General features: G+C 44.4%; 1 protein-coding gene across 1 annotated transcript in view; it reads left to right on the top strand.

Annotated features, from left to right (window-relative positions):
- dpy19l3 (dpy-19 like C-mannosyltransferase 3) overlaps window positions 1–23776 on the top strand; it is a 47494-nt gene that overhangs the window by 13357 nt on the left and 10361 nt on the right. Inside the window, exons 5-16 of the mRNA XM_079163863.1 lie at window positions 1518–1639; window positions 2211–2356; window positions 6093–6216; window positions 6943–7077; window positions 7371–7502; window positions 8611–8712; window positions 8830–8903; window positions 10605–10763; window positions 11897–12025; window positions 16920–17031; window positions 18262–18318; window positions 18668–18750. Of these exons, the coding sequence (XP_079019989.1) occupies window positions 1518–1639; window positions 2211–2356; window positions 6093–6216; window positions 6943–7077; window positions 7371–7502; window positions 8611–8712; window positions 8830–8903; window positions 10605–10763; window positions 11897–12025; window positions 16920–17031; window positions 18262–18318; window positions 18668–18750 (1375 nt within the window). The remainder of the gene's footprint in view (window positions 1–1517; window positions 1640–2210; window positions 2357–6092; window positions 6217–6942; window positions 7078–7370; window positions 7503–8610; window positions 8713–8829; window positions 8904–10604; window positions 10764–11896; window positions 12026–16919; window positions 17032–18261; window positions 18319–18667; window positions 18751–23776) is intronic.

The following is a 23776-nucleotide window of genomic DNA, read 5'->3' as shown; positions in this document are numbered from 1 at the left end:
GTGTGTGTGTGTGTGTGTGTGTGTGTGGGGGTAGTAATATCTATTTTGTTTATGGAAAACAGTGCTGTTTTTTATGGTCCTACGTGGATCAAGAACACAGCAGTGATCAGGCTGACACATCCCAGCCTGCAGCACAAACTCAGCCCTCTGCTGCAGGTTTAGTGTCATGCTTTGTTCCAGTCAAACCCAATGCATAGTAATGATACTGCACCCAGTGCCCCGTTTTGGAATGATGACACCAGCGTGCGTATGAGTTGATGTCATGTCAGTACCAGTCTTCATGGGTTAGAGCAGGGGTCTCTAATAGGCAGACCGCGGTCCGTATCCGGACCCAGACGCCGTTGTATCTGGACCCAGGACCTAAAACCGATAGATAATTGAGAATTATTACATTTTGACAGAGCGCTTCTATTTTAACCAGCGCAGCTTTTCCAGCCTTTACGGTACTTGTTCAGCGGTGCAGGAAGCACACCGGCCGATGCGGCGTAAATCACATCACGTGATGCAGCTCAGCCAATCAAATATGAGTATTCTGACAAGTTTCCTGACTCGAGTGAGTGCAAGTTTTACTTTTGTATCAAAGAAATTATGTAACATGACGCGTTCAAACCGTCATCACATGTCCTGCGATGAGACCGTTGCACATGTGCAGCCCGAGATCACATAAAATAATCCGACTGTGTACAACGTGTCTCTCGTCTGGCCGTTTGTGTGACTGTGTTGTACCAGTGTTGCCTCGTTCCCAGATTTTAGTGATCATTTTGACGAGTAAAATGTTATCAATAAACTTGAATTAAACAAACCTGCAATAACAGGGTTTTTTTCTGGCCACTTGGGGGCAGCAGACACACAACAGGGATGTATTATTATCACCTTCTAAGTCGATATGGCGAACACGCATCCAGCAGATATGGAGCAACATTATCATTCATTTTGATTTGTGTTTGAACTTCCTTGTCCATGAACCGCATTTCCTGCTGGAAGCTTTTTTAGAAGAGGTAGACTTGACTCATCTCCTCTCGTGGTCAGTTTGATAGATGACATTTGCTGCTATTTGCTAGCTCATCTGCTTTCCCCCCTAAAGGTTAATGTTTTTATTTGATGAAAACCTTTCATGATGTTAGTGGAGATTTATCGGCTTCGTATAGGCTTCCTCCGGACGAGATATGCTATAAAACACTGCGTGAAACCCAGGCACATTTAGACTGTTGGGAGAAGAACAACAGTATTTAGTTACTTTAATTGAACGAGTGCAGTGACGCTCGAGGATCCTATGGTGGAAAGCACCGACGGGTTCAAGTACACACTGTGGTTGTAGCCGGTAGCATACATTTCAAACACTGTTATTGTTCCTTAATCAGCAGCATACTCTGTAAATGGGAGCTTTGAGGAACATGAATCACACCCGTTCCTCCGAATAATCACTATCACTCTCTGTCACTGTGAAGATAGTCATTTTATACTTGTGTGTGTGTGTGTGTGTGTGTGTGTGTGTGTGTGTGTGTGTGTGTTCTTAGGGCTCTCCGATTTGATCCATGACAACTTGACAGAATCCAAGAGGACCATCAATCTCCTGCAGAGAATGAATATCTACCAAGAGGTCTTTCTCAGTGTTCTCTACAGAGTGTTGCCCATACAGGTACCCCATCACTCAGCTGTCAGCTCCTCACAATTGGCTTGTAAAACACAAAAAGATTAGAGTAATGACCACCACTATTGCAAAAAAAACACCAAATGATTGACGGTCTCTGTGACTTTCGTTGTCATTTTGAAACGAAGCGTTCTCGCCGTGTGAAAAATGTGAAAACAACATCACACGCTGCCATATTTTTCTTCTGTCGTCATGATGAACTAAGTTCCTGGTCCTGTTACGAATGATAGGCTGTCGGGGCGTTTGAGGTGCTCTGGCATTTTATCTTTTTTTGGTCTTGACGTGGCTCGGCACACCTGCACTTGTCACACTGGAGGAAAAGGTTTCCGTATTGGCATATCAATTTAACCGGGAAACGGTTACTTAGCTCCCTCAGAGATGTCGCCGCGACAAGAATGCCAGTGAGGGAAATATCGGACCAAACTTTGAAAAGGCCACAACGTTCCTGAGTGCCCGAGTCGGATCGCAGTCACTGCAGTCAACTCTGTCCATTTAAATCGCTTAATGAACTAATGCTTTCTCTGTGTGTGTGTGTGTGTGTGTGTGTGTGTGTGTCCAGTCCTATCTGGAGCCGGTGTATTTCTACATCTACACAGTGTTCTCGCTCCAAGCGGTGTACGTGATCGCTCTGTACCTCACAGCGTGGCTGCTGTCGGGTTCCTGGCTGGCCGGCACGCTCACGGGGGTCTGGTACATCCTCAACAGGTGGGTAATGAGCCCTGTGCATTCATGTGTAAACCGCTTTTTAAAAATTGCATTATCCCAGCAAATCCCCTTGACTCATTTTGTGACAGGAGCGCTTAAAAAAAACTGAGTAAAAATAGCCCTTACATTTTAACCATGTTTGTGTGTCTATGAATTGGATTCTTACCTAGTTTATTACATTTATTTACACCAGGGACATGTACAAAAATACATTCAATGCACCAACTATCTATTTATGCCTACACACAAACACTTCAATGGAATAAACAGAATACAAGTGTCAAAATACTACATGTATAAGTCACACCAAGTTATAGAATCAGGTCGTCAAAATGACAAAGACTGGTTGCTTAGAATCCATTTTTTAACCTCGGTGGGAAATGTGTGCCGTTCATTGATCTCGACGGGGAGCTTGTTCCGTTCTTTAGTGGCTTTAAAAGATAAAGCACATTGTGCGAAGGTAGAGCCACGTTTAGGGACGTTACCATCTCCCCTGGAGGCAGACCTCGAAGCTCTGCTTATGTGCTCAGAGCCGAGCTGAACAAAGCTCCTCAACAGTTGAGCGGCGGCTCTTATCAATCGTCTCCTGCAGTAAACGGACACCTGAATACAAAACTGAGTCGTCAAAGGTTAACATTTTGTATTTAACGAGTATAAAACAGGCGATACGGTCGGGATTTCCTGTCCAGGGCGTGTTTGCTTTAGTCTGACATGATGTGCAGAAATGAAATTTAAGAAAAGAAATCACTGCATTCAATGATGTCTGAGAGCATAGAAACAGAATAGAGCAGACGTTCCCGTTCAAGTCAACTTGAGACCGTTGGGCTAACTTCCATATTAACTAAACCTGACAAGTGGCGGACTCTCTAAAGTGAGGTTTTGCACTAAAACGAGCCGCGGAATAGCAATGTTTCAAAGCAGAGAGAGAGATGGAGCAAATTAATCAAATTTAACAACTTCACCCACACACACTCTTGCCGCTTAGGGAAGCATGGAATTAGCAAGCTAACCAGCGGACAGCATGGACGGCTGAAGAGAGCTGGATACAGTGTCGTTTCCTATGAAACTTGCTCCGTGACTCGTGAAGTCTTCATGCATTGGGGCCCGTAGCGCAAGCGCACTGCTGTTTCCTGTGAAACCCGCCTCGGTCCAGCCTCGTTGTCATTTACATAAACGGGAGGAAGGAAAATACCTGTGAACTCGGCTAATAGAGCGTTCTACAACTTTTAGAATCTAATGATTTAAATCAAGGCTATTCAAGTGATCATAGTGGGAAAGCTGATTAACAGACGTCTCTTTCCCAATGTAAGTCTATGGGGAAAGAGTCTTTTTGGGCCCAACGGCATCATGTGACGGGCCAGGAAATTGCAATTCCACCGTTTGGCCACTATGACAAGTTTTCTTGAAATCCCAGCGCCTTTCCTGGGCTGGTTAGTCAGCTGGCGTGCTAATTCCACCATGCTTCATTGCTACATTGGTTACAAATATTACTGTCTAAAATGAGCTATTTTATAATACTATTTTATATGGCACATCTTTTGATGTTGAGTCGTTTCTCAGTGAAGTCGCTTCAGCCATCTTCTTGCTCAGCTGACTGGATGTGTGTGGTGAAGAAGAGTACTGTAAACAAGTGACCATGGGTGGAAACAATGCAGTTTTTAAACTTTTTCAAGAAATCTTGTCTCTGCAGATGTTTTATGTGGAAGTAAATGCATTCAACATGTTTGTTAGGCCTCAACGACACCTGCAATGTGTTTTGTGGCGCAACAGTGAACATAAACAGTCTTTGTTTAGAAGAACACTCCTCAGGACATCTTTAAACAATATCAATTAAAGAAAAGAAGACGTTCACAAGCATTCATGCACTCCTGTTGTTGTCGACATTTGTGTGAATAATATCAAATCCGCCCTGCTTTGATTCCTGTCGTGTATCTTTTCAATCTCAAGATGTATCTTCGTCAGTCATTAGCTGTTAGTCCTGTCTGGAGCTAGGTTTACAACATTCCTCATAATTACTTGCTATTCGTGGTATTTTAACATGTAACAGCTAAGAGGGATGTCATGCTTTAGTATTTGTGGTGACACTCTACGTCCCTGTTTCTGACATTTCCAGTACGTGAGCGATCTACATCGAATGATCCGCTCTTTTTCCAACATATACGACTCATGTGCTTTGTAACTGCTCACTTTTTCATTCTCTATCTGAAATCATCAGATATTTACTTGAGTGTTTATCGTTGGTAATCAGCCCTTGATTTCACGCTGACATTTATTTCTTCTCTTGTACGCTTTGATTGTTGATTGGATCACATTATTTACTTCCATGGAGGACTGTGTTTCGACTTTCTCCCCTGTAGTAATGTAATATAACTGTAGAATTCACGTATCATCTAAATCTCGTCTCAGATTCTGGATAGAAAACTAAGCCGTGATTGCTTTTTCTCAGTCAGCGTAAGTCTATTTTTGCCATCAGTGCTTTCACACAGAACGGGAATATTATGCGACGAAGAGGAGATGTAATTCTTTTCAGAACGAGGTTGATTTTTCTGAGCTTTGGCACCGCTAATAAAGGCATCACCCAATCACGCTGTGTGAAACTGACGAACTCAAACGTTTTCTCTTTAGTGTATAACAACAAAACGGCAAAATATATTCCTCCTTTCAACCTTCCTGCCGCTCTTACCTTTCACAATAAAAGCCTTTTACACTGCATAATTGTTTACTAGAGGGAACTCAAATTCACTCGATATAACACAGTAGCTTAATCTAGACAACAAGTTACCTCAGACAGACTGTTAGACGCTGGAAGTTTGTAAATCCATTCAAACCTTTTGTTGAAAAAGTGCTGCAACTGTTGCAAATTTGCATCGCTGCCGGTATGAATAGTTTTTCCTTTCATTGACTCGACAGGCCCCCCGAGTGTAAAAGCCTCAAGTCTTATACATTAATGTCTCTCTTTCACTAATCTCTCTCTCTCTCTCGATAGATGGATAGATGGATGGATGGATAGATAGATAGATAGATAGATAGAGAGAGAGAGAGAGAGAGAGAGCAGTGAAATGAACAGATTCAAGCATTCACAAGGTGGTCATTAAGACAGCCGTGCAGTAAAGGTCCCGTTGAATCATGATTTCTTCCACAAGGAAAATACAAGAGTTTAATGAACCACTTCAGCAGCAAAACTCTGTGAATGAGCTCATTTAATAGGTTCTAATTCTCTTATGTCAGGTGTGAATGTAAAGATGTTTTTTTTTTATATAGAGGATTATTGTCTTGCAGGGTTGAGTGGAAAATAAAATAAATTGCTCCAAAGCAAAATTCCCCCTAAACCGCTCACAGTTGGCCATGAATGCATTGCCATAGAATATTGGTGACAACAACCTGTTCACGCTTTTATTTTGCCGTGTGTGGAGTAAGAGCGTGGTGGGGACTCGATCCGTCTCATGGACCAGAAACAAGGCTTTCAAACTGGGGATGGGCAGAAGAGACATAACAAAAAAAGCCAAACTCCAGAGGACCGCCCGCCCTCCGAGCAGACTCGGATCCTCCTCAGACCAGCCAGTCCGCCTTATTTTAACGAACTCCTCTGGTTGTTTAGCTCCATCAGCACAGGAAGTTTTAAACAGCGCAGTACTTCTCACCTTGTTCAACTGGGAGTTTTGATGTTGCATCATTTAAAACAATTGATTTCCATCCCTCCCTCTCTCTCTCTCTCTTCCTCTCTCCCTCCCATCAGGGTCGATACCACTCGTGTGGAGTTCACCATCTCCCTCAGAGAGAACTGGTCTCTGCCCTTCCTAGCGCTGCAGATCACCACCATCACCTGTTACCTCAGGCCTCAGCTCACCGCCTTGCAGCAGGTACGCACAAAAAAAGAGAAGGAAAAAAAAACCCACACGACGGGCTTCATGTCGGCACGCTCAACCAGACATGGGATTCACAATGTTATTCCGATAATCATCAAAATATGCTTAAAACTCTGACACGGACACTAAAACATGAGTCACTTCATCTCACATTTAGTTAAGAAAGTAGAAGTAGAGTCTTTTGTGCTGTACAACACAGTTACAATGCCATCAATTGTATAAAAGTTTAATTTTTTTGATTATTTATTTTAAAAAATATGGCAAAACAATGGAATCTATATATCCAAAAATGTTGAAAATACAATATATATTGAGCTATTCACATTTTTACAACCTCTCCTGTATCTCCTCAAAGCTCTGTGGTCATCAGCCTGCAGTTCCATCAGAGTTTCACAGATGAATCAATCATGGCTTCCTAGTTGCGCTGAGGAGCTCAGAATTTATAGTTTGTTACAGAATCTGGTGAAAGCAAAAAGTTTGTTCCGAGCGAGATATTGTGACGATATTCACGATTATTCCGATAGTGGAAAATTCACCACTCTTTATCTTCTCAAACGGTATTCATCCCGATGGGCAATGACATCCGACATCATCCCATCCCCACAGCCAACCCATTTACAGTAATCAACCTTCACCCGTTTAGATGTCTAACCCCAGTGTGTGTGTGTGTGTGTGTGTGTGTGTGTGTGTGTGTGTGTGTGTGTGTGTGTCCCTCCTCAGAAGGTGGTGGTGTGGTTGATGTACGTGACGACGTTCTGCTTCTGTCTGACGTGGCAGTTCAACCAGTTCATCCTGCTCGTCCAGGCGCTCATCATATACACCCTGGACTGTGGTGATTTCCTGACGACCACACAGGTAATGGCTCCGACAAGGACCAGACACTTATGACATATTATAGGATATCTATAAAACGGCGCCATTCAGCTGACTGAAAGTGGTCCGTCCAAAAGAGTCTGACAAAGTTTTTATTTAGCTTCTGGAAGCTTTAGTCCTGTAACTGTAAAAGAGTTGTTAGTATTTTTGTTTGCAGGTATTTATACACTATTATGGAAGCACACATTGATGGATACTGACTTGTGTGTGTGTGTGTGTGTGTGTGTGTGTGTGTGTGTGTGTGTGTGTGTGTGTGTGTGTGTGTGTTCCTTTAGGTGACCACTATGTACCTTGTTCAAGTGTGCAGTCTGCTGAGCGTGTGGCTCCTCCAGTTCTGTAACTCCATGATCCTGGGATCGCTGGTCCTGAGCTTCATCGTAGCCGCACTCTTCATCAGACACTGCCAGGTTAGTGAGTATGTGTGTGTGTGTTTGTGTGTGTGTTTGTGGAATACAAGTAAAAGGCAGGAATTGGGAACACAGAGAATCACGATTGTCAAAGTCGCACAGACAAATATCCAGACGTTGTTGTAGCTCGTTCACAAAACACAGATGGAAGATGAACCCGCGCGGCGCGGAGAAGCCTACAGAAGATAATTCCAATTTGTATGCCAGAGACACATTTTCCTGTCAGGTGTGAATGCAATTTAGTTCAATCAGATCGTATCACAGCAACAATTACAGAAACATTTGCTGTGACAGGATGAAAGTGGGAAGGAGAGACAGATGGAGGGAGGTTGGGAAAGATCATTTCTACATAGCAGCACATGCTCTTATTGTGAAAGGTTTCGTTAAGCCATTCTAACATGATTTAGAGGCGTGAACTCGAGTCACGTGACTTGGACGTCTCGTGACTTCACTTGGACTTTAACTTTTGGCTCGGAACGACATAAAAAATTCACGTTATGAAAAAAAAAGACAACAGATTGATCTTTTTTTGTTGTTTTCAAGCCTTCACTGGTTAAATGAAAAACTCCTTCGACGGCGAATGATATCAGCTGTAGCTAATTAATATTAATGGCCGCAATGAAACTTTTGGCTGCCGTCTGGTTAATGTGCAAGCTGGCGCTTTGCGCTCAGCCAAATACCATTTTGTGCCCTCCTGCAATCTAAAGGCCACTAGTGGCCCTTTCTTTGTGTTGTCGCGTTCTCCAGCTCGCTCCCAACTGACCGGTGAAAGAAGTTATTTTTATATTACATGACCTTAGTGTGCTACGCTCGTCGACACACTCAACCCCAAGCTGCTCCTGTCGCTGTGCCTGCGCTGTGTGTGAATGGGTGAATGATGACATGTAGTGTTAAAGCTCTTTGAGTGGTTGGAAGACTAGAAAAGCGCTGTACAAGTTTAAGTCCATTTACCATCTTTTTAAAACATTTACAAATCAATACTCCATGGTGTAATAGTGGCATAGCTGTCAGTAGCCGACTGGGGGAAAAATATTTAAATCAAAAGAGAAATTGAATCGTGTTTTTGGATAATTGTGACAGCCTTGCATTGACTAATCTCTCGTTGCAGCCCGGTCTGAAGACGGGAAGCCCGCTGGCTCGTCTGGCCAAACTGCTCCTCCACAGCACCATGGTTCTCCTCCTCACCATCACCATCAACTACCTGGCCAAGGTGCTCCTCCTCTCATACCTACCTCCTCCCCAAATTTACTTATTCACACATCTCAGCATGCTGATCTTTAGCCTTGACAAGATGACCTTATCTGTGTGTGTGTGTGTGTGTTTGCAGAAAGCTCTTCAACTCAGATCAGACGAACACATCTTTAAATTCATCAAGTCAAAGCTCGCCTTGGGGCCGACAAGGTATGAACGCACACTGCGTGGATGCATACGCGCAGTACACACACACACATACACACACAAAGAACAGACTGACGCGCTCTTCCGCCGCGCCGTACTCTCGTTAATCCATACTTTGCCACTAAGACGTGCTCACACACATACACACACACACACACACGCAGCAGAGTCTGCACAGCCTGAGCTCACGCACCTCTTTGACTCGATGCAGCTCGACTGTATTACTCGCTGAGCACCAGTATTGTAGCACCCGGAGTGTGAAAATGTGTGCGAATAATAGATGTCGGGGTAACGCCACCAGGCCTCCCACCGATCAGATACCGCGTGTGTGTGTGTGTGTGTTTTTGAGCTGCTCAGCCACTTGATAGCTGCTCCGTGGTGGGAGATAACACGGCTCACAACCCCCCCCCCCCCCTCCCTAAATTATTCAGGAGGCTGGGAAAATGCAGCGCTCCCTCCACGCTCTCTCCGCCTCGCCAACACTGGTTTCATTCCTCTGACCTTTTTTTTTTTTTTGCTGCGCCTTGAGTTTTGCAATATCTCAATCCTCAGATCAATTAGAGCTCGGCTTGTTTAACCAGGAGCAGCGTTGCTGGTGTAATGCGGAAAATGAATGCTGTAAAATATAACATCCCAACAATACAAAAAAAAAGGTATAATATGCTTTCATGCTGTCTCGAGATAGTAGACGCAGTTTCTTTAGAAAACACCGGCTATATAAAAGTATGCTTTTGTGTTTCATTGTGAAAGAAACACGTCAGTAACAATACACTTCTCTTCAGCTCACGAAGGTTGTTTTTTTTAATCGCTGTCGGGCCAACACTGACTCAAACAGCTGGATCAGGTGTCAGTGACACCGGGGCCGATCTGTTCAGTCAAGTCTTATGTTTTTATACTATACATTAAACACCGCAATTTGAATTACTGTGCAAGCTTTCAATTTGTTGCTGCATGTAATTTCTGTTAATTTAAAAGATTTCCTACCAAGTTGTTGTGTACGATTTATTATTTTAATTATGAATAACAAGTCAGTCAATCATATTTTTTAAGTTAGGATAGAAATGTTTAAGTCAAGCCAGATGTTTCCTTCCACACAGCGAGTCATACAGCTTAATAATCTGTTGTTATAAACTGTTGCTATATTGGTGCAGTTTTAGTTTTCTTTGAAACTCTGCGGCGTCACACCTAAAGACACGTGAACTCTCTGACCCCCCCACCACCTCTACTGATATTTGACCTGCTTCAATGTACGGCCTCGGCTCGGCATTAAGTTGTGGGCGGGCGGCCCGTGAGGCGCCACTAGCTCCGTCAGTCTGTTCTTAAACAAACGTAATGTCATGTTAATCACGTCATGATATTGCTTATTACTGATGCGACACGAGCTGGATTTGTACCCTGTGACGCCGTCGGCACAGGTTGCGGATGTAGGCACATTTTTAATTTGCCAGAACGTGTCATAGTGACAAATGCTGGTTCAGCCAGTATGCATTAAATCCACCGGGTTCAAGCTCGTGCACCGGACCGACTAAACCGTCAATAGACCCAACTCTGCAGGGTCACCTCAGCAGTGAATGTTAAGCATCAGAAGTTTGAATCACAAACCTCACTTCTTTTGTTTCCATCTCCCCCGTTCTCTCTCTCTATTCCTCCCATTTGTCCCCCCCCCCTATCTTTGTTCACTTCACCCCCCCCTCACTCCTGCAGGGATTTCGATGCCAGTCTGTATCTGTGCGAGGAGGCTTTCGGCCTGCTGCCCCTCGACACACTGGAGCGCCTGGCCAGCACCCTGCTGCTGTATCCCTACGCCCTCACACTGCTGCTGCTCAGCGCCATGCTGGCGGCGGCTGCACTGCAGAACCTCAGGTGGGTGATGGCGGGGCGGGGCGTGCTTTTGCACGTGAAAGCAATGTTTTTCCGTCACATGGAAGGTGGCATTTGACAGCTCAGTGTCGGAGGCGATACACGGTAACACATATGGTGTACACGTTTTCTCTCAACCTCCGCTCTATTAATATTATCAGGTGGCATGTAAATATATGCATATTTGACTTATTATAGGGAAATATTATGTAAATATTATGTTAATACTTCTAAACCATCTGCCTTTGACCTAATTTTTATTTGAGTGACAAGATTAAAAACAAACAAATCTCTAATTAATAAGAGCTAACATGCAGTTTGTTCAAATTCCTTCAAACACAACATTAACAACATTTAAAATCGTGTTCTTGATAAACAATCTCATGCATTTTTATCCGTTAAGGGATAGCTCAGGTTAACGCTTAGGTGTGTTATCCTCAAACTTGGCAGAGAGGAACAAGAAAATGGGCGTAAAGGGAGTTTCAGTTTAGAGGAGGACATGATGGCTGTCGGAGGCAGAATCCCAGTCTCAGTGGTAGTCACCAGCCCCAAGTCTCCGCCGGACACTGCTGCGGATTCAGAAATGGCGTCGTTGCATCCAGCTCCGGGAAAACAGAAATTTCTACCAGCTCCATTTGCCTGCGGTGCAAGGTGAGGGCCACGCGCTGAGCTAATGACATTAGCATATCAACTCGCCCTCTGCCAGTTAGAGGGCTGGAATACTAACCTCGTAGAACACAGGGCTGTTTGCCAATTCGGGGGATTCATTTAATCCAGTTTACCTCACCTCACGTAGACGCAAGAGCTTCAGATTGGATTTGCATTCAAATGGGAGCCGCTGTCCGTCTGATTCGGCGCAGGAGGCCAAATCGTGGGAGTGACATCGCTGCCCTCGGGCTTTTTTTTCCCTCTGTTTGTCTGTGTGCTGACTCCCGCAGACACAAACACTCGTGGGTGTGCATCACTGCGTGTCCGCTTGTGCGTAAGCGGCTAATGCAATCTGAAGAACAGCTACTGAAATCTGAATAATCTGAATAATTCCACCCACCTACCCTCCTCCGTCTGGCTGTAATGTTTTATGTATCACTGCTGTCTTTTTTCTCGCTGCCCTTTTTTGTTTTGTTTTCCGTCTGCAGACCTAAAGGAGGTTCAGCCGAGGAGAGGAAAGGAGGCGGAGAGGCGCGAGCGGCGGCCTTTCGTCCAGATGTGGCCTACAATCTGTTGCACACGCTGTTCTACGGCCTCCTGGCTTTCAGCACTATGAGGTGAGCTCATGTAATTGCAGGATCGTGTGCACGCAGTTATCTTGAGATTCGCACACATTCCTAAGTAGCCGCAGCGGTTTGATTCTCAGACGGGGACTCTTCAAAGGTACTTTTCCTCTTTGCTGCTTGGAATCCTGGAAAGTGCCTCTCAAATGCTTTTCACCGAGTGTCTGAGTGGTCCACTTTAGCCTTGATCAGCCCCCCCCCCCGCTCCGAGCACCATCCCACGGCGGCTTATGCCCCGGCACACACTGCCTGTCTGAGCAGCGAGTTACTGCTGAACAGCTGTACGTGTTTCGTAGTTAATTTGCACTACACAAGGCAAAACCAGAATGCAACAGACCGCTTGCTAAGCCCCGTCCCCCTTGGTCTGACTTGTTTTTAAAGGGACAATCTTGTGAAAGGGGTTTTAATGATGGCTGGACTGAGGCTTAAGCTCAGCTTCTCAGACAAAAAGTCGCCAGGAGAAGACATGGCAATAACGAAACAGCATTCTTGTATTGCAAGAAACAATGCAAGACCAGACTTTATTTGTTCCAGCAAAACACTGTTTGACTGCTAAGCTTCCATATAAAAAACTAAAACAAAACAATAGCATGTAGAGCTAGTGTTAGGAAGTAAAAAAGGTTACAATCATACACTGTGTTTATAAGAAGTGGTCGTAGTCTTCGTGACTTCACCCATTAGTTCGTGGACTGCCGTTTTTGAAGCCTTGAGTTTAGCATTTTGGCCGTCGCCATCTTGTTTTAATGCAACCAGTGAACAGAAGTGACCATATTTGGACTGTGGAGGAGAGACGCCGTCAACGACTCTGATAGCAACCTGTCAATTACAACACACCCTGTTTTATGGTCTGTTTGACTCTAAATGGAGCATCATTTACTAAATGAACATCATGCTGTATTGAAGAAGACTTGAAACTAGAGATTGAGACCATAAACTCATGTTTACAATGTTTACTGAGGTAATACATCAAGAGAGAAGTAGAGTCATTTTCTTTTTTCAACCAGAGGAGTTGCCCCCTGATGGCCAGGGATCTTTACAGGTTTCTTGCCAAAAACTACATTTTACAAGATTACATTTGAGCACATTCAGAATTTAGCTTCGCCTAATACTCATTTTTACTGAATAGAGCTTGAGCACATCGTAATGAAACTCAACGTAACCTCCGTTAACATTAGCTGTTAGCTCCGCAGGACCGTGCTGCCCACTGGGTGCAAACCGCTAACGTTAACTAGCTTTCCTCCGTGATTTCAACACAGATTTGTTGTTCAAAATGTGGCGTTGTCAGGGAAAAGACGGGGTCCCGGGACGACTTTACTGCGTCCTTTCAGATTTAAGTCTCGAGCCCCCCCCCGCCCAGTATCAACGGTACCTGCAGCTCTGAAGAGAAACGAGGGCCGTCGCGTTTTCAGAATGTCGGTATCAACCGGATACCGACACGTCGGTTCTCGTGACATTCCTAGTTTGGCAATAATGTTAAAATTGTCTGACAATTGCCGCTATATTCGTGACGAATATAAGCCCCCTGTAGTTTCAGCTTGGTGACAAAGTCACTACGTTCAACAAGCTCTCTCAGCTATTTTAGTCTAATAAATAAACAAGAAAAACATACACAGCAATACAACCGCACACCTTCTGAATTGGAGTTTCTCTCTTTCACCGAAATGAGACGAGCTTCATTGCCTCGACAGAAACAAAAGAAACAAAACTGAGCAGCGTCTCTCACTCCTTCTTTGGAAGCAGACCATTAAACTGGCTAAATAAAATGACAACGTAACCTGTAACCCCATAAACTAATGTAATTAGTTAGTGATGTGCTCAGTGGACTTTAGATTTAAGTAAGTAAACTACTCAGCCAGACATGCTGTTAGCTATCCTAAGCTATTTGCAGCTGACAGTGGAGCAAAGATAAACACACCGTTTAATCCGTTCTTTACACCTTTTGCTCTCGTGTTTTTGGCTTTGGAAATGCTAGAAAAATAGACGCCACACTCCAGAGGCTTTGATGCAGATTGTCTCTTCCTGCAGCCACGTGCACATTACTTCTGCATGTGGACAAATCCAAAGCTCGGGCAAAACGTGTATTCCTTCTCTACGACACACTTTCTATGGATGTTAAGAGATGCTGTGCGGGAAGCACCCTCACGAGATCATTTGTAAACCGACACGCAAAATGGGAATCGAAAGATGCCGAGGCCACTTCCCACGCAGAACGTTGGGAGGTCAAAATGAAAAATGCTGTTTATTTGACTGCATTTAAAAGCAGAGAATAAAAACTCTACATGGCACGTTCTCTGTACTGTTCGATATTTCACCTTGTGTGTCGCTCCTTTTCAACAAATAGCCTCATTCCACCTCACGTTTCATGTTGCTTCTCTCTCTTGTTGGCACACACAAACCCCGTGGCCCATTCCTCTGGTTCACCTAACTGCATCATCTATTGGCAGGTTCCCTCTGAGGCCCCAGTTATAAAAGCCAAACTCCGGAAGCCCTGACTCCAGCACTGCCACCTCGGCCTCACCATCGAACAGAAACATCATACTTGCGGGCGACTTTCATAGCCAGCCACTTCGTTTTGAATGTTTCCGCTCTCTGAGCCTGCTAGCTTCCACTGCCTCTGTGACATGCATGGCACGTGACAAATGTGCTCGTATTGGTCACACCAGAACCATGACCAGCAAACAATGTTGGCCTCCACCACGGCAACAGATGCCGACATGTTTCACTCGGTGCAGTCGCTCGTTTTATTTTGCCGTACAGTTCTGTGTTCCACGTTTTTCCTCGCAAAGTTCTTTTTTTTGGATGTCGTCGAGTTCACTTGTGTTTGTTTTTAAAGAGTAAAGTAAAACCCACCAGAAGTCTTGTTTTTGTTAACCTCCGGTGGTTTAACTGCTCGCCTTGCTGCGGTGAAGACGAGGTGTACTCCAGCACCCAGTGACATCACTGTTGGACGTCTTTAAAGCACCAGAGAGGGCAGCAAAACACTGCTTTTTAACCCGGCGTTGAGTTAGTCTTTAAACTTGCATTCTCTCTACTGAACAGCAGGGTTCAGCAACAACAACAACAAAAAGAAGTCAGATTGTATAGAAGTCTATGAGAAAATGACTCTACTTCTCTCTTGATTTATTACCTCAGTAAACATTGTAAACATGAGTTTATGGTCTCTATCTCTAGTTTCAAGTCTTCTTCAATACAGCATGATGTTCATTTAGTAAATGATGGTCCATTTAGAGTCACACAGACCATAAAGCAGAGTATGCTTAGGGGCGGGGCTACCTTGTGATTGACAGGTCTCTACCAAGGCGTTGTCTGGTCTGGGAGTTGTCTGTGTTTATGTCTCACAACTAAAGAACTTTCCCCGTGTGTGTGTTTTCAGTTCATGGAAGTTAATTGAAACCTTTTTTGTTGCCTAAAATTGTCTTCTTCAGTGTTTCCGTCTCTCTGTCACCTCCGTCCACAAACCAATGGGTGACGTCACGGTGACTTTGTCAACTTCTCACTGTTGCTGTCGTTTGCGCTGTTAGCACCGTTAGCTGCTAGTGCTGCTAGCCCATGTTGATAGCTGTGTGGAGCTAATAGATATGCTCTGACTTCCGTAGAGAGAACCTTTAAATGTGTGAACTGACGAATATCAGTCATTTATTGATGATGTTTCTCAATCACTCAAATGACAAACCTTGTTTCAGAGCCTTGTAAAAGTATTCGCCCACGCTCTGGTTTGTTTTCTACTTTGTTGCATTTGGACCTGGTTGGGCCAAAGGCAGCATGTGGTTGTGGGGCAACGTGTTGTCTTTCCAGCGCCTTCAGGGTTTTCTGTGGTCTCTTTGTTTAACTTTTGGCTCTTCGGTGAGGACTGTCAAAGAAAATTGGAGGGATTACAATTGGAGGTCATCACTTCTTTTTCCCCCGCATTCAAAGAAACCTGCAATTAGTCCGTCCAAAAGCAAAGGGGAATATTGGGATGCAGGTTTTCAAACGTTCACTTAAGCAACGATTGTGAGCGCTGTGATTTACTGCCCATTTCATATAGTGTGTGTGTGTGTGTGTGTGTATATATATATATATATATATCCCTGTTACAGTCAGGAATTAAAGCACTGATTGAATTCATGCAAGGGGAGAACAATCCGAGAGCCTTTCATGCGGCGGCAGCCAAGTGGTGGAGAAAGTGACACATATGATTTCAGCACTTTCCCTCAAATGCTGATGAAGAGCGAAAGGCCAAGAGAGCAGAAAGCCATTCGTTCCTGTCAGACAGCTCCTTTGCATTAAAAACGGTACTGAGATTTATTTCTGTGAGGCTGCACTTCCTCATGCCCCCCCCTCCCCCTCTCTCTCTGTCTCTCTCTCTCTCTCTCTCTGTCTCTCTCTCTGTTTCTCTCTGTCTCTCTCTCTCTCTCTCTCTCTCTGTCTCTCTCTCTCTGTTTCTCTCTGTCTCTCTCTCTGTTTCTCTCTCTCTCTCTGTCTCTCTCTCTCCCGCTGCTCCTGTCAACAAGGTTTCAGCTCATTTCATCCTCTCAGTCTTCTCCCCGCTGCTCACTCAATCGTTCCCTCATTTGTTTGAGAACTCTAATTCATGTGCCTTGAATCAGAACATAGATCTAAAAAAGTCTCTAAATGAAGTCTAAGCAGCCCTGGAACCGTTCCGCCAAGTCGTCCGCTACACTAAAGACGGTTTGTCTTGTTTGAATGTAATGTTCCCTACTGGTGGCTCCAGGGAACATCCTAAAGTCCAAGTATCACATTTAAAGAGAAATATTTCTGTCCTTGTATCACGGAGAATGATACCAAACACATCAATAGTAAATGGAAATTTAACCAGGTGAGACGTTTAAAAAGCATTTTGAACAGCCTACTCTGCTTGATGTTATTGCCTCTGTCTCCCACCCAGGATGAAGTATATATGGACCGGCCACATGTGTGCAGTCGCGGCCTACGGTGTGTGTGGGAAGGAGCTGTGGACTCTGCTTCTCAACGCGCTCAGCTGCAACAGCAAGGTTCTGGTGAGAGCTCACAGCGGCTGCACTTCCTGCTACCAAACATCTGCGGCGCTGGTTTTATTTTCCTTTGATGTCTTTGAAAGCTATATTTACACTCAGGGGTGTCATGCTTTCTCCTGAAACACAAATCAGTTAGATTTTTACATTTGAAACTTTTTTTTGCGCGTGTGTCGTTTTTCTAAAGTGTTTTTGTGTTGTTGTTTTTTTTCTTTCTTGTAAATTGGAACAGGTGGAGCGGGAAAAAAAAGATACTGTGAGAATTGTAATTTTGACACCCCTGTTACACACATTCAGCTTTTAAAGCTGCGCTTGTCACAGATCAGATGGTTGTGTGTAATGTGAAGATGTCGCTGGTAGTGAAGGTGATGTTTCACCTGCATCAAGTCCCCATGTGCTCTACCTTCAGCCCGTTTTGAGCTCCAACATGGCTCCTAATTAATGCTAATGTTATTCCCCCAAAAAAGGTTGTTACAGCTTTAAAGTGTTATGCACAATTTCATCATATTTACCCTATTACATGTAAAAATGAATATATAGTATATACATGGGCAGGTCCACAGTGTTACTCTTTGAAATGCCCAGGTCATTTGTTTCTATACAAGCACACGGTCTGTGTTTCACTACCAATACCTTTTATCTTAGTTTCATAATATATATATATATATATATATATAAATATATATATATATATAAAACATATAACTGCTCTTATGTAACGAAATATACCAAAGCACGACAAGAGCTTTGCCCGAACCAAATTCAGTTTCAAATAAGTTATTATTTTTCTGAGCAAACAGACATTTTGCTCGGTGCTTCAGGAAGCATTGAGGTTTGATACAAAGTTCCAGTGACAGCCAACATTACCAGTCTCCGATGAGCATGCCGTTGGCCTCTAACTTTGACAATAACAAGACATCATATCTCCCTTTTCTATGACTTGAGCTGCCCAGTGAGGCCTCTGCTCTGGACTGGTGACGACGTCGCCAGTGAGGCCACTAGGTGTCAGTGTGGTCATAACATAACATGACAGCAACAGCATTTGGCTCAGATAAGATGTGATACTTGGGAGCAATGCTGCCCTGTCCGTCTGTTAACACCCCCCCCCCCCCCCCACCCCCCATATCTCATTCTGTGCTCGTCTTCATTTTGAGGTATATCTCTGTTTGACTCCCATTTTACCCGATTGTGTGCTCTCATTTCATGACTGCTGTTTTTCTTTCCCTCGTTTCGCAGTTGAGGCTCGTCAGACACGCCGTCCCACTGCTGGTGATCGGTTGCCTGTATTACAAGGTACGCCGTTTCCTCTGCCTGTCCCGTGTTCATCGTCTGTAGAGTTGGTCTCATCACGGAGCCGTTGGTGTGAAGCTGTGCGCGACGACGTGAGAAAAGTAGAAAAAAAGCAACCTGAAATGGAAGTTGCGGGAGAAAAGGATAACGAGCAATTGGATCGTAATCAGGACACCCAGAATGAATGCATCCCTGTTTATTTATTTCTCTCAGTCCGAAGAGTCTGAATGGATGTCACACACCCTGTTCTATTCAGTGCAGTGAGGAGATGTTATTTAAGATACGTCGCTGGCTTTGACGCTCTGTTTCACGGGCTTTATGAATCTCCATCACCTGTCCTGTTTCCTTCTAGTTCTGGCCTAAGCTGATGGAGGAGCTATCAGACCTGAGGGAGTTCTTTGATCCGGACACTGTGGAGCTCATGACCTGGATTAGGTACACACACACACACACACACACACACACACACACTTACACATCAAATTGAAGCAAATCTGATTAGGTTGTTTACACCGATCAAGTTTCACTTTGCCTGATGTCCTTGATGTGTGTGTGTGTGTGTGTGTGTGTGTGTGTGTGTGTGTGTGTGTGTGTGTGTGTGTGTGTGTGTGTGTGTGTGTGTGTGTGTGTGTGTGTGTGTGTGTGTGTGTTATACATGTGCATCGGCGCTTGTTTGCGGGGCAGTATGTCCGATGAGTGATGAGAGCCGACGTGTCTCCATGACTAAGACTCAAGGACCCAGCTGTTGGCAGAGCTGTGCCCACCACCGGGGGGGGGGGGGGGGGGGGGGGGGGGGTATATTGATTCTCGATCAACAGCGTCACCGCGATGGGATCAGAGATGGAGCAGTGATTTGGAATGGCTCTGTACTCTGGCTGGTGTGTGTGTGTGTGTGTGTGTGGATGTGGGGCGTTGCGGTCTACAACCATGTAACCACCGACGTCTGGCCAAGGACACGTCACGCGAGGTTTCTTGTCACTTTTCTCTGTTGAAGTCCGTTCAGAGCAGCACGATGAAGTGACTTTAGCCTGAATTGTTGGGGTCAGCTGAGCTGGTGTTACAACCCTCCCCCAGAGCTGAGGTGAACACGGATCAGACTAGAGGTCGACCGGCACTGATTTTAAAGGATGATGTGATAAGCTGTATGCCTCGCTGTGTCCACATGGCACCTTTTTCTGGAACCTCTGTTCATCAAAGAGGTGCTCAGAGCGTTTTATTTTTTATCTTGACAACATACCAACACTCTAAACACCATTGTATGTTAGAATATCAGCGCTCCTCTGGGCTCTCCTCTGGGCTACTATCTGTTTGTTTTACCTTTTCTTTTTTTTTATCATGAGCACCTAACGAATAAAAACGGATCTAAATTGTGGATAAATCTTGCATTTATTCCAGTTTTGAAGTACGAGTAACAGCTGTTTGGATGATTATCAGGAGTTAGTCAAATGCACACGGGGTAATTTCAGCAGAAGTGGACCTCATTATGTGTGTGGATCCTCTATGGGAAACATTAATGTTTGTCCCTGTGTGACTCTTGGCAGCTGCGTATCAGAGCGTATTGTTTGCAGATCAATCGGTGCGGTTGAATCTTCAGAAAAGCTTGTAAGTGGATCTTTGAGCTGATAGTTTCATACAATCGATAATATAAAACTATTTTATTGTCTTAATTACTTACTCAAACATATGAAATATTGATGACAAAAAAAGAGATGTAAAGCACTGGTTTTATATGTGCTGTAAAGTCGTGTGTAGCTCAGTGTGACTCAGCAGTGAAGCAGTCGCTGCCTCTTTAGGATCACTGCTGGTTGAACTGAAGTGTAGCGCACAAAACGTGGGTGTGTATGAAAGGACTATGAAATATGAAGGCACAAATACCTGGAAACGCCGTGAAAAGATTAGATTCTGAGCACCAGTTCCTCCTGTTCCTGTGCTGTACGGTGTTGGAGGGAGATTCACGTTCTGGAACATGTGATGAATGTGTTTCTTTGTGTTAATAATGAATTTGAATTGCTACTATGTTTTTGCTTGATGAGCACAAATGGTTCTGTAACGTTGCCAGTTGTTGTTATTATTTTTTTAACTGAAAAGTGAATCTTTTAAAAGTTTTCGGGGAAGAAATCTTCAAAGTGTGACTTGTTTTCTAAATGTTTTAGATTGGCCAGAGCTCCCCATCGACATGAGACGCTAATTGAAACGCAGGATTGTGCAACAATTTAGACCCAGTTTAGAATTTTGGTCTTCTACACGGTCCTCACTCCAAGCTCATTATTTCCATCCGATCAACGACAGGACGATGACACTGAGTGGACCGGATGTGGGTTTTTTTCTTTTAAAGAAAATGGCTAATTTTGGTCTAATCCTGTTAGACAGATAGTGGAATGGCTCAGAGAGAGAGGTGGATAGCGTGCTAGAGGAGGAGGTGCTGTTTCTTTTAATGTATTTGTGCGTGTGACATGGGTTCCCTTCCCCTCCGGAGCTAATCCCATTAGACTACGAGGGATTAGGGGCTGCCTACAGTTACCTTGGTTGGGGCTGAGTGCTAAGCCTCTTGCCGCTGCGCTAATTACATTCCAGATGAAAGTGTTAAGACGGAGAAGGGGGTTCAATGTTACGGCGTGTTCTCCAGCTGACGACGCATCGCGGGGGATTCTCAAACCGCGTCGTAACGAGGAGCAGAAATATAGACGCATATAGAAGACGGTACATACAGTACATGCGGGCCGGCCTTTCACGCTTATGTAAAGCTGTCAGCAACTCATTGTGGTAATTCTAGCTGCGGGGGATGTTGTTCCATGTATGAATCATGTATGACTAAAGGCTGCAGAGAAAGATTTCACGTGAAACCAGAAGACAAATACAGATGCTGGGGGATCTCTATCTGTGTTGTTGGGACAAGGATAAAAAAAAAAAAAGAGTATCTAAACTCAGGATTAGGAAAAGGATAGAGATATTTGTTTAAAATGAATTTAGCAATGACATTTTAATAAGGTCAGAGGCAACATGTCCTCATGGGCATTGACAGATGTGCGTTAACGCGGGTCGATGAGGGGATTATCAGGGCAATCAGTCGTGACCCCCAGACTTCACAGGTTTTGAGGAACTGCGCCGCAGCTGAACGCGATAGCGACCGGCGGAGAGGTTCATTTGTGCTTTTGCACAGCAAATCATTCACAAGTTTCCACTTGATAACAGCCGAAGCTGCAGGCTGATAGTCCCTTCTAAACGGAAGCTCGATAAATCAATAGCAATGCCTGGCCGTTCAACTGCCTCCAACTCCTGAGTTATAGTCGTGAGTGTGCACTTTTTAAAGTCACTGATGTCGCTCCCGTCCTCAATATATATCGCCACCTTTTTTTTTTTCCTCTTCAGATTTGCACACTTGTGTTGCTAAAGCGGAGCGGCGTCTTATTGGCGAGGGCTCATAAATAAAAATCAAGAAGTGCCGATTAGCACCGGCTCTCCCCCCCCCCCCCCCGCTCTGCTCCTCGTCCGTATCTACTCGATGGAGGACTTCAAGGCGGTCAAAGTGTTACGTGTGCACTGCAGCGTGGAGAGGAGCAGCTAAAGCTCAGGCACATGTTCAATGTAAACAGCTGCTTCTCAGACTGCCAGGGCTCACAGATAACCACGCTCGTTTCACTGCAGAGCACTGCAGGCTGGAGCTGCAGTGGGCGAACAAAGCTCACGTCTCATTTCACAGATGAGAGCCATGAGTGGGGGGGCTCTTATTGCATTTTTGAACGACGAGGATTTTTTTTTAATTCACAATCGCAGGGTATTTGTAAGATCTGTTCGGCATTCATTGGCCCATGATATCTGACTCCGAAGCCCTCTTAAGGGTGGAGATATACAGTCTGTGGTTGAGAATTATGAAGGCTGCGGTGGAAATTATTAATGAGAGCTTTGACAGCAGTTTTGCTGCAAATTCAGGAGGCTCATCTCGCCTCAAATGAAAGAGTCAGCATATTTGCGTGACTCCGTTTAAGTCCTCACCGGGTAGTTTGGTTGCCGAAACCTAAGTGATGCCAAGCGTTACCCAGTGTGAGAAAGAGTGACCCCATTGTCCTCATATCCTCCAATGAGTTTGTTTTTGACCACCAATCAGTTTTTAAGTTAAAACTGAGTTGGTTTTATTCTTTTATTTATCATTCACAAGAATGTTTTTTTTTTTGGTAGTGACCCATGATGTGTCCACGCATTAACTGTATACAGGAAGTGGACGTAGTCACCATGACCTCACCCATTGGTTCGTGGACTACCGTTTCGTAGCCTCGAGTTCGACATTATGCTCGTTGCAATCTCGGCTTTTTTCAACCAGAAGTGACACAAGAGGATGGAGCTAAAGACAACCGAACGCTGAATAAGACATTATAGGAGGCGGAAAAGTTTAGAATGAACTTTCAAGGTCTAAAAAAACACACTATGAAAGGTTTAAAGTTCTAAGACAAGAACGCACAACTCCCAGACTGGACAACGCCTTGGTAGCGACCTGTCAATCACAACGTAGCCCCGCCCTAAAGCATCCCCTGCTTTATGGTCTGTTTGACTCTAAATGGACCATCATTTACTAAATGAACATCATGCTGTATTGAAGAAGACTTGAAACTAGAGATTGAGACCATAAACTCATGTTTACAATGTTTACTGAGGTAATAAATCAAGAGAGAAGTAGAGTCATTTTCTCATAGACTTCTATACAACCAGAGGAGTCGCCCCCTGGTGGCAATTTTGAAGAATGGCACTTCTGCATTGGCTCTACTTTAACGATTCAGAGATTGCCGCCTGGTCGTGAGCAATGATTGGTCCGGGGTTAGTGTGCGTGTAACGTCGGTGAACTGTGTGGCTAGCTAGCTATAGTCGTATAAGCTCTTGTGACAGTAGCCTCAGTGTCCAAACTATTATTGTTTTTTTTTTTGTATAATCACTTTACTTCTGCTCTCCGCCCTCACCGAGAGAGGACGGCCTTTATTAAAAAGCCATAAACAATGCTCGCTTTGATTGTTTGTGCAAATGACCAATGCTGTCATTGTTGTGGTGAAGGGCGGCCTCCATTCTGCATCCTGTCTGAATAAAGGTTAAGCTCCTAACTCACATGAGGTCCCTAGATAATTCAAGTCCAGTGCAAATAGAGCTCATCTCTCGCTCTCGCTCTCTTGCTCAGACTCGTTCTGTAGATCTGTCTCGTAGTGTGTCGATTTGTCTGTGTAATTAAAACTAATTACTTTATCCATTCTTGGGAAGCATGTGCCACTATTCATCTCTACATCAATCCTTCTGTACAAATCAATTTTTTTCTGGTTCCCTCCGTGAAATCGCGTCCTCGCCATTTCTAACATCCTCTGCTCGCTCTTTGCTCGCTCTCCTGCTCCCTTAATTGTCTTCCTGTCATGCGGCTCCCTGTCGCGTCTGTAAATTGTCTAAATTAGCAGCATTTGGCCTCATCCTTGAATAGTGAAAGTGT

The sequence above is a fragment of the Pholis gunnellus genome (genome assembly GCF_910591455.1).
Source record: "Pholis gunnellus genome assembly, chromosome: 1".
Classification (NCBI taxonomy): domain Eukaryota; kingdom Metazoa; phylum Chordata; class Actinopteri; order Perciformes; family Pholidae; genus Pholis; species Pholis gunnellus.
This window is presented reverse-complemented; position numbering and strand designations above follow the sequence as displayed.